Raw genomic sequence first — 10,910 nt, forward strand, 5'->3', positions numbered from 1 at the left:
TATCTCCACAGCTGCCAGAAGCACCGCCAGGACCACGAAAGCACACCCAGCCTCGACCGGGCCCACCTTCTCCAGGCCACGGGGTCAGGGAGCCTGCCGCTGCCCTCAAGTCACCTGGACTCCCAGCAGCTGCTCCCAGCATGGCTGAGGCCCCTGCCAACCCAGGAGACGCAGGTACGTTCTTCCTTCTAAGGAACAGTGGGAGTGCCCGGGTGGGACTTGCACCTTTTTTCTGGTTCTTTTTCTTGGTCCAGATTACAGCCACGAGAGGACAGTATCTGAAAGCACAACAGTAGTAAGAAGGAGGGAGAGAGGGCATTGCATCAGGTTCAGAGCCTTGCTCAGCCCAGGCATCTTGCAACATGCTTCGTGTGCATTTTGCAATAACCCGCTCTTGCAACATGCTTCGTGTGCATTTTGCAATAACCCGCAGGTGCAAGCCCGATGAGGTTTCCATCTTACGTGTGAGATCACTGAGGCTTGCAGGTGAAATGACTCAGGGGACCACGGCAGAGCCTGGGGCCTTAACACCCGTCTTCACACTCATTTTGAGGAAGAACAGAAGTTGTCTGCTAAGAGGGGCAAGTGCATGTATGTGGTTTTCCTCCTGCTGCATTCGTTCCTCGCATAGCACTCTGTTCCTGGAAGCACATGATGCAAGTTAACTGTTATTGAGCGGTGCTCTTTTCTAGGGTCCCCACTGAAAGCATGAGGGCTGTGGGCTGGGACGCTTTTTGTTTGTCTTTGTTTTGTGATTGTGAGCTAGTTAATCCTCACCACAATCTCTGAAGTAGCTACTATTATCACCATTTCACAGATTGAGAAACCGAGGCCCAGAGAGGTCACATAGCTAGTAGGTGGCAGAGCTGGGGCTCAAAACCAGGAAAATAGGGTGTGCTGGGGAGGGGTGCCGACTGGGTGTGACCCAGGACCCCAGGCTGGTTCCCAAGCTCTTGTTGTACTTCCCCAGTGAGACATGTCAGGGGCACTCGGTAACTGAATTTAACTTGCCCCCCGGCAGATTTTCCTTTTAACCGACGTGTCACTTACATCTCATCCATTTCACAACTTCCAGTTCACCAGCCTGAAGACTCAGCAGATGACGCCAGCCCCGCCTTCACTGCATGGACCCCATTTCCCCTTTGGGGTCAGGGCACTGGAGGAGGAGGAAGAGGCTGCCCCTGGGGCAGGTTTTTTAAGAATCAAAACTCTTTTTAAAACTAGGCAAAGCCACAGTGGGTTGGACGGGTATCCCGGTTGAGGGGTAGTTTGGTGGGTGAAGGGGTGGGTGACCCCACGTGTTCTAATTGCACATCACCTGCGCCCAGAAGAATGCAAACATTCCGACCACAAGGGCAAGGCCACAGTGCCCAGCGCAGAGTTGGCAAATGGGTTGTCCCTTCCCCCCCTAGTGCCGCCCACTAGGAATCCAGGAAAAACCCAGAAGGTAAAGGATTGGGTTGCTGCCCCGGAAGGGCACCTAGGTCTTCCCAAGAATGGCCCTGCTTTGCATTTCCCTCAGGGTTCTTGGGGCAGACATTTCCTCTCCCCAGCTCCTGGCGCTGCAGGCCCTGTGTCTGACCAGTTCTCTCACTCCCCGCAGGGCAGCTGGCTTGGGTTTATGGGAGCCTGTCTGGGAGGAGTAGGGGCCGTTTGGAAAGTTCCTCGTTGAGCCTTGAGGCATCCTGCTTAGGACCATTAACTCAGGTGGGGAAACAGAGACCCCGGAGGAGCTACTCATCCCTTGCCCAGGTCATCTGGGCAAACACCTACCCAGTAGTGAACACTCCCTTTTTCACTCCATCAGTCCTTCATTCAAATGCTATTTCCTGAGACCCTACTGTGTGCCTGGTCCCATGCTGGACACTGAACCACTACACTGAACCTGGCAATCACAGCAGGGGATCCTTGGGGACACTCTGCAGGGGACCCACACACAACCAGCACCCCACCCACTCAGGGCATCCAGGACAGCCTCCCAACGATGGAGTCTGAGCAAGACCTGAGGTGAAGTATCCGTTGACAGGTGGAGGGAGGGAATATTGCTCCTAACAGAGGGAAGAGCATGTGCAAAGGCCCAGGGGTGAGTGCCTCTGAAGGGAATGCAGACAGGTTGGCCCTTGAAGGGAAGCTGAGGGTGGGTGAAGATGAGGCTGGCAGAACCGGGAGTTGGTGGCGTTGCTGTCATCCTGGAGATGGTGGTGACAAAGATTAGGAGGTAGAGGCAGCGAAAGGAGAAGAGAGGATTCGAGACAGCCAGGGACAGTGTTGCTAGGATTCCGGGATTGGGCATCAGGGTGAAAAATCCGTTTCTGAGCGGATGTTGGGTTTCTGCTGGGGATGAATAGTGACATCGCCCAAGTGGATTGTGAGCCCAAGAGGAGGGGCAGGTTCCACCGGGAGGAGGAGGATGGGGGATGGAGAACACCAGGGTGGGTCTCACTCCTCACCCCTCCCCTCCCTCCTGTGCTCTGCGCACCGCCCCCCCCAGCATCCTGCCGCCTCCACTCCCCTCTCTCTGAGGATGTCTGAGAGCTGAGTGTTCCCACCTGCCCTCCAGCACTCACTCAGGTGGGGGACACTCGGAAGGCTTGGCACCACCTCTGGCCACCAGGCTGTCCAGCCAAGGTCATTTCTGAGCAGCCCACGTGCCCCTCCCTGAACAGAGATGCTGGTGGATGTCTGCTCAGACCTCAGTCCCTGCCTCTGCCCAGGATCCCTCTCCTGGGGGGCCGCCAGCCTGGGCTGGGTAGTTGGGGGACGCAGTTCTCTCTCTGTCCCTGTCTCCCTCCCCCAGACCTTGAGCAGAGGATTTTGGAGGTGCTGAGGGACTCTGGCTCCCCTGTGAAGACTGCCCAGCTGGTAAAGAAATGCCAAGTGCCCAAGAAGAAACTCAACCAGGTCCTCCACAAGATGAAGGAATCAAAGAGAGTCCTGCTCGTAGGCCCCGCGACGTGGTGCTTGGCCGATGGTGGGACCAAAGACGTGCTTCCCGCAGAGCTGGGTAACCTGCCATCCCGGGACAGAGGCAGTTGGAGGGGGCAGGTGTTGGACCCAGCATGAGCAGTCCTGGCAACGGCCTAGCCCAGATTTGGGCCTGGGTTCAAATATAGGCTCTGCCCTTGGGGACACATGATGTATCCTCACTGCATCTTGATTTCTTTTTCTGGCCAGTGGAGGTAACAGTAGGGCTGCTTTGTAGGGTTGCGAGAGGATTTGATGCAAAGGGCTGAGCCTGGTGCCAGTATGTAGTAGGTGCTCAGCAAAACATTAATAATGATGAGGATGGCAGTAACGATATGATTATAATAGAAGAGCCATAGCATCACACGAGATCCGTTTTTCTAGTTCTGCTGCGGTGCCTGGGGGTCCCCTAGCCCGCACACAACCCCAGAGGGAGCAGATGGTCTTCCCCACAACCCCAAGCCACACAGCTGGAAGGGAACGGGGCGGGCTTTGAAGCTAAGTTCCTTCCGAGTTTGGAGCGTCCATGCACTAGGGCCTTCTACGGAGCAGCCCACCTCTGTCTGGTAGGGTCCCCATCCCCTCTCCCGCTCGGCTGACCCCGACCGTCTTTCTTCCCAGCAGAGAGGCCCCAGAAAGATGCAGTTGCAATTCCCCGGAAGCCTGGCCCTGAGCTCAGTCAGCGGCGTAAGCATCTTGTTTCCTTTCAGCTCCTGTTCCCTCTGACCCCAAACTCTCCTTGGCCACTCGAGAAGTTACAATTGTTCAGGGGCCATGGACCACCCACTAACAGGTCCCCACAAAGTGTTCGGGGGCAAGACCCTGTCTTTCGGTGAAAGAAGCTAAACGGCTGAGAAACCATTTGATGGGTAGTTGGCCATCACTGTGCACCTAGCATGTGCCAGACACTGTTCAGAGCCCTTGACGAACATCCCCAACCCCCAGAACAACCTCTGTGGTCCATTATAATTATGCCCATTTTACAGATGAGGAAAATGGGCACAGAGGCTGCATCTGTCCCGGGTCACACAGCTGGTAAGCAGGGGAGCAGATTCAGCCTCCGGGGTCCTCCTTAACTACTTGCTGTCCTGCCTCCCAGAGGAAGAGATCTTCCAGTTTCTGGAAGCCTATGGGCCCCATAGAGCCCTGATCATTGCCCAGGCCCTGGGCATGAAGACGGCGAAGGAAGTCAACCCAGACTTGTACGCGATGAGGAACAAGCACCTCCTGGACTTAGACCAGAAATCAAACTCTTGGGCTATTTATCGACCAGGTAGGCCCTTTACCTGCTGCCCACACCTGGACAGGGCAGAGGGCAGAGCTGTGAAGAGAAAGCATAACACCCAACACCGGGTCCTTGCTGGGCTCCCGCTAAGCTCTTTGCCTGCCCCACCTCGTCAGAAGCTTGCTGTGGTCTTGCTGACCCGTCTCCGGAAGAGGGCTCCAGGAGGGAGGGGCGTGCTGGCAGGAGTAACCAGGGAGGGCTTCCTGGAGGTGTGGCCCACCCCTGACTGTAGCAGTCCTGGGGCGCAGGTCTCAGCCTGAGTTTGCTGACAGTCTTCTGTAAGCACTTTGCCCGACTTGGAGTTTTAAGGCTGCTGAAGGGGTGGGCCAGGCTGAGCCCAGATACCCACAGGGTAGTGTCCCAGAACCGACGTACCCATTACATGCAGCAGGTACCGGGCCTAGAGCCCAAGGTGCTGGGGGTCACAAAAATGCTCTAGTTTCTCTTAAAATCAGAAGAAAAAAATGAGTATTATAGTAACAATGAATAGCTAATCATGACTCTAGCCGAGATTATATTTGTCTGTATCCCAACGCAGTCATAAAATGTAATTTTAAATATTTTTTATGGATGTAGGGGTTCACAAAGGCACAAGAGCCAAGGGCTCACGAAGGTGGGAATGTGGACCCGTGTGTGGAGCCCACGTGGGGCTGACACGCCTGCTTATGGTACCCAAGGAGGGTCTCAGCATCCTAGGCTGGATGTTAAACACTGGTGACAAATCTAAATTCTTAAAAATGCCTTGTGAGTCAAGCAAAGCTTATCCCATGGCCAGAAGCAGCCTGTGGACGGCCACCTTGCATCCTTCCCTCAAGGAAGAGAGGACCCTGAAGCAATTGTTAGGGCTGTGCGTTCCTCGCAGTGAGAGGTACAGAGGGTGGGCAAGCAGCAAGGCACCTGCCATCCTCCCAGGGTGGCAGAGGACACAGGGGTAGGGTGGCCTGCGGGACAAAGTCCAAGCAAGGCTCGTCTATGATACCTGCAGTGTTTGGTAAACACTCCACTCCCTGGGGCCAACCTTGGACCTACTGACTCAGAACCCCAGGGTGGGCCCCTGGGAATCTGTATTTTAACCAGCTCCCCAGGAGATTTTGATGCTGCCAATAGAATTTGGAACTTCTGACTCCTAGAGAGATACAAAGGGATTGAGTGGAATGCTATTTTGCAAAAGGTTCTGGAAATCCGTCCACCCCAGTTATTTACCAGCAAAATCCAATCAACATGATCAGTCAGAATGGACCAAACAGCCACATTTCCATTGAGAACTCCAAAGGCATCCAGATTGGACACGGGAATGTCATAGTGAGACAAATGGCCTCTGGGGAAAATGGTGAGTCCTCTGAAATGTCCAGGAGAAGGGACCTGTCGGGGCATCTGCTCCATCTGGGTGGGGGCAGGGAGTGGGGGGCATTCAACCTTCCAGGGAGAAAGGGCAGCTCTCAGATCTCCAAGGTCCTTTCTGGCTTTCTTAGGAATAAGGATGTCCCTCCCTGTGCCTGGATCAAACCTCTCCTGCTTCCCCTTCCTGCCGACATCTTTTGCCTCATTTTCATGGGGACCCAATATTTTCCCACAAGAAACAACTCAGTTCACTCTTCCTCACTAGGATGTCACAAGGGGTCGTTGTAGCATTCTGTTTGTCCCGAGACACTCTTTTTTCCCGTGTGTTAACATCTCAGAAACTGGGATGCATCGTATGGGTGCATCCGAGGTTTGGTGAAATACAGTAAGCAAATGGGTGGCTGCTCTGTGGCGGGAACTGTGGGGAGAGGGCACAGGGTCACCCATCAGTCCAGCCATGGGGCGTGAGGGAGAGCGCTGGCCCCAAAGTTGGAATGCTCCCTGTGACCTCGAGAGAGCCCTTCCCTGCTCCAGGCCTCAGTTTCCCCAACTGTGAAATGAGGAGCTTCATTCTAGAATCTAGATCAACCTTTCCCCAGCTTTGGTCCTCTGAGCTCCACCTCCCTAATTTTGGCCACGCCCATGGCTGATTCTTTACGCCATGTTGTTAGATGGTTTACTTTTTATTCTACTCAAATTAACTTTAAAGTAAACTTTTACAGCATTACCTTGAAAACTACGAAGGTTACCATAAAAATAAATGCTGAGAAAATAAAACAATGTCAGAAGCTCCGAGGGCTCCATGTCAACAGCAAGTTAACCCCAAAGGAGATCTTCTCCTGATGGGCCCAGAGGATTGAGAACAGCTAGGAAGCAGAGGATGTGCTCATTGTCTGGGTTTTCAATGCCCCAGTGACACCCCAGGCACCAGTGGTAAAAACCCCGGAACCCCACGCTACCTGTTCTGCCGGTCCACCTGCTCTCCAATCCAGACCCTGAAGTAATCACTCCCAGTCTGATGGTGTCCAGAAAGAATCCAGAAGCCTGTCTCCTCTGTCCAGCCAGGACTTAGTGTGTGTGTGTGGGGGGGGGTAGGAGGTGGGGTGGGTCAGAGGATGGGGGTCAGGGGTCATATTTCTGTGTCCCCTGCCAGGCTCCACGGCTCCCCTCTACCTCCCTCCAATGGCACCCACTGATCCCTCAACTCAGGGTCCCCTGGCTGGATCCTGGGGGCCCCAGGACATCCGGATGGAGAATTCTGTGCTCAGACATGTACAGATGGGACACGGCAACGAGATGAGTCTTCACGGCAACCCAGCCAAGGGCCCTGCCCACAGCGCCTGTGGCAGCCCCCCAGGTAACTGGAGAACAGGCTGCCACCCCACCCCCACCCCACTGCATTCAGCTCCTCGCTATAGATGGAACTTGAGCCAGTCCTTGTGGGGAGCGAGGCATGATGGGAAATTCTTTCCCTCCCACCAGGAGGCTCTAGAGCAGGGGGCTCTTTTAGAGTTAGCACCTGGGTTCCCATTCCCTACTACCCCCTTCAGGAAACCTCAGTTTCCTCATCTGTACAATGGGCAGGGATCATTTCCTGGGCCAGCTGAAACGGGAACAAAGGAGATGACTGGACTGGAACTGGACAGGCATCTAAGGAGCCACCTAGGTGCTGTCACCAGTGACCAGAGCTCCCAGGCCGCGTCTTCCCTGGCACTGGTCATCGAGAGACAGGCTGGGGGGTGGGATCACAGCAGAGAGGCCTGAGAGAGAGGAGGAGAAGCAGGGACGCCAGGGGACGGGTTTCCAGAGGAGGCGAGGCTGGTGAGATCAAGGGAGGGCTGCAGGGTCCAGCAACAAGGGGTCAGTGGTGACCTAAGGGGACAGAAGGGGCACGGGGAATGGAAGGAGGGGGACGGAGTGCGGGCATTTCTTTCCTGACGTTTGGCCGGGAGAGGCAGGGGCGAGACAGCTGCGGCTGGGGGCCGGGCTGGGGGCCACAGGGAGATTCTAACCAAAGATGGAGAGGGTGTTCCAGAGCTGCCAGGAAGCAGGCAGCAGAGAGGCGGGAAGCAGGAGGCAGTGGGGGGAGGGGCTGAGTCCCAGGGGAGGCCCAGAGGACCAGGTCAGCTGGGCTGGGCTGCAGGAGGAGGGGCACCCAAGCTGGCAGAGCCGGGGGGCCGAGGGAGCTGGCGGCCCCAGCAGGTGAAAGGCACGTGCAGAGACGCCGTGTGAGGCCACGCGTCCGCCGGCGACAGAGCACGGCACGGGACACTGAGGGGAGGTTCCAGGGGGACAGTCAGCCATGGAGGACCTGAGAACCAGGCTGGGAGCCAGACCCACCGTCCAGCTGCTCTCACCGTCCACCTTCCCCCCCGCCCCCCTGGCATCTCTCTTTGGCTGACCTGCAGTCTCTGTCTTGGGTACCGGCCCGGAAGCTTCCATCAAAATTCAAATCCCCGAACCAGGACCTCACTCTGAAGGGAGCACGGCCCAGAGAGTCCACATTCGCTCGTGCTTCCTGGAGGACACCACCGTAGGCAACAACAACAAGATGACTGTCAACCCAGGGGCGGCTGATCCCACAGGAGTCGCAAGGGCTGGCGAGCCAGGAGGGAGCACAGGTGAGCCTGGGACACCCCTGTATGTCCTCTTTCCCTCCCTCATTCATTCATTTATTCAACAGTCATGAGCCTCCCATTTCTGGAGTCTGGGAGACAGGAGAGGGTCGTAGCAGGAGCGGGGGCTCTAGGGTAGAACGTGTGGGGTCCTCCTAACCTTTCACTCAGCTTGGAGCCTCTGTTTCCCCGTTTGTAAAATGAGGGTGACTAGACTAGCCTGTGGCTCCCGAGTTGGAGTGAGGCCTGGATGCGCTCCCCTCACTGCTGGGACACCTGGACCGGACCAGTGACGTGACTTGTGGTGCCCAGTGCAACCAGAAAAAGCAAGGCTCCTTGTTCAAAACTTAGTAAGAATTTCAAGACAAAGACAGCAGAGCAGTGAACTGAGCACAGGCCCCTCAGAACGGGCCTGTGTGACTGCCCAGGCCACATGCCCGTGAAGCTGGGCCTCCCTGGAAACTTCTGGAACATGATCCCTCCTCGATTCTCAGTCACCCGCTTCACTGATTCTTTCCCCCAAATAATGCTGTAGGGCTTCCCTGGTGGCGCAGTGGTTGAGAGTCCGCCTGCCGATGCAGGGGACAGGGGTTCGTGACCCGGTCCGGGAAGATCCCACATGCCGCGGAGCGGCTGGGCCCATGAGCCATGGCCGCTGAGCCTGCGCGTCTGGAGCCTGTGCTCCGCAACGGGAGAGGCCACAACAGTGAGAGGCCCGCATACCGCCAAAAAAAAAAAAAAAAGAGTAATGCTGTAGCCACCTTACATTTCTTCCCCGTCTCAATTATTAGGAAGAAGTCGTTCATTCATTCATGCACCCACTCAGGCCCCACTCTCGCCCTCAAACGCTCCCTCCCCCGGAGATACAGCTAAGAGCACAGACAGACAAATACTCCCCACTCACAGGGGCCAGAGTCCAGTATAGAGACTAGAGACAGTGACAAACCAAGCCTTTTGAGGCTTTTAAGACCAACACTATAAAAAACTATAAAACCTGGGGCGGTGGCTGGGCAGTGCCGTGACGGAGAGGAGCTGCCTTAGCCAGGCCGCCAGAGAAGCTCCAGGAGGAGGTGACATCTAAGCCCAGACCTGTGGGGAAGGAGAAGCCGGCCAAGCACAGATGTGGGAACAGCATTGCCAGAGGAGGGAACAGCAAGTGCCAAGGCCCCGCGGTGGGAAGAAGGGTGACGTCCAGAATCACACACACGCGAGCCCAGGGAGCGGAAGGGAGTAGGTCCGGTGGGCAAGGCCGGGTCTCTCTGTGCCGGGAAGCCCAGAAGAAAGGTCCGGATCTTATCTGAAGTGACCGGGCGAGGCCTGGAGGGTTCAACCAGGGGCAACTTCATGTGGGGCACGATTTAAAGGTCTGGCTGAAGACAATCGGGGGAAAGCAAAGGGGGCTGAGGAAGCGGGAGCAACGGTCCAGGGGAGAAAGGACGGGGCCTCGGAGATGGGGACACAAGGTCACCCACCGGGGAAGCCTGAGTCCGGGGCAGCAGCCTCAGTCCCGGTGAAGCAAATCGCCTTGGCTATTCGGTAATTCGAGGGGAGGCGGCTCACGTGTTCCTGGGGCCCCATCTCTTCCCTAGACCCTTCCTCCGGAGCTGCACGATCCAGAAGCGAGGTCCCTCCCGGCAGCAGTCAGGCCGCGCCCGTCAATGCTGAGACGCTCATCTCAGAAGAGCTAGCGGCTATGACGCTCGAAAAGCAGGGGTCCCAGAAGCGCAGAAGACACCTGCTGAGCGACAGCATTGCAGAGCCAGTGTCCCTGGAGGGCGGGACTCAGAGCAAGCAGCCTGTAGGCGGACTCGCGCAGGAAGGGCCTGGGAGCCAGGGAGCTCTCTGCTGCCTGCAGGGTCGTTTATGACCTTCTCGCCTCCTGACACGTGGCCAGCGTGCATCCGCATTTGGGCTGGGCCCGGCGTGGGGCCAGGGCAGGACTGCTGGGGGCAGGAGCTGCCTGCCAGGGGGTCACCTTCCCGGGCCCACCGTCTATCAGGGCCACCCATTCCCTACCCGTCACTCAGGACCTGACTTCCTCAAGGCCCATCTTGGCCACCTGACCACTTTACCACCTGACCTTTCTAGAACCTTCCTACCTCGGCCTGGAGGGCTAGGGATGGGTCATTCTCTAAAGTTGCCAGAAAAGGGATACCACCAGACAGGTAAGAACCTCAGAAGTCGGCTGCATCTCCCCAAGCACTGGCCAGTGAATTCACTAGGCACAGAGGCCCTGTCCTTTCACTCTTGAACCTCCAGTGTACGCTGGACCGGCCCCTCCACTGACCACCTCCTGAGTACCATGCCCTTGAGGAGCGGTTCAGTCAGCGGGAGAGGTGGCCTGGGATGTGGGCAGTGAGTCCTGAGCAGGAATGATCACGGGGAATTAAAGGAGTGCAGAACAGCAACGCAGACACTGTCCTGAGGGCCCAGGAGGCTCCCCGGGGAAGGAGAAAGCTCTTGAGCTCATTCTTCAACATCTGACAGAGGGAGGAGGTTGGGACTGGGAATGGTGTTCTAGGCAGGGGCTCCGCCTGGCCAAAGGCATGATGGTCAGAACAAGAGGACTTATAGCAGCACAGCAGTTTGGGTGTTGCTAGAAAGCCCAATGCAAAGAAAATGCAAGTGGGAGTTTGGCTGGCGAGGAGTTTGGACTTGATGCTGAGCTCTGGACAAGCACGGCTCCACCTGCGCAAATATTCCAG

The 10,910-nt window shown here is 56.5% G+C and overlaps 1 protein-coding gene across 1 annotated transcript; it reads left to right on the plus strand.

Moving 5' to 3' along the window:
* On the plus strand, positions 1-10,517 carry ZBP1 (Z-DNA binding protein 1). Its single transcript, XM_081255978.1, has 8 exons — positions 1-174; positions 2,798-3,004; positions 3,589-3,651; positions 4,064-4,237; positions 5,421-5,579; positions 6,744-6,947; positions 7,999-8,211; positions 9,795-10,517. The coding sequence occupies exons 1-8, from the start codon at positions 141-143 to the stop codon at positions 10,070-10,072; spliced, it is 1,332 nt and encodes a 443-aa protein (XP_081112104.1). The 5' UTR covers positions 1-140; the 3' UTR covers positions 10,073-10,517.
* The last annotated feature ends 393 nt before the right edge of the window (positions 10,518-10,910 follow it).

This window comes from Mesoplodon bidens, assembly GCF_964165515.1.
Source record: "Mesoplodon bidens genome assembly, chromosome: 15".
Taxonomy (NCBI): Eukaryota; Metazoa; Chordata; class Mammalia; order Artiodactyla; family Ziphiidae; genus Mesoplodon; species Mesoplodon bidens.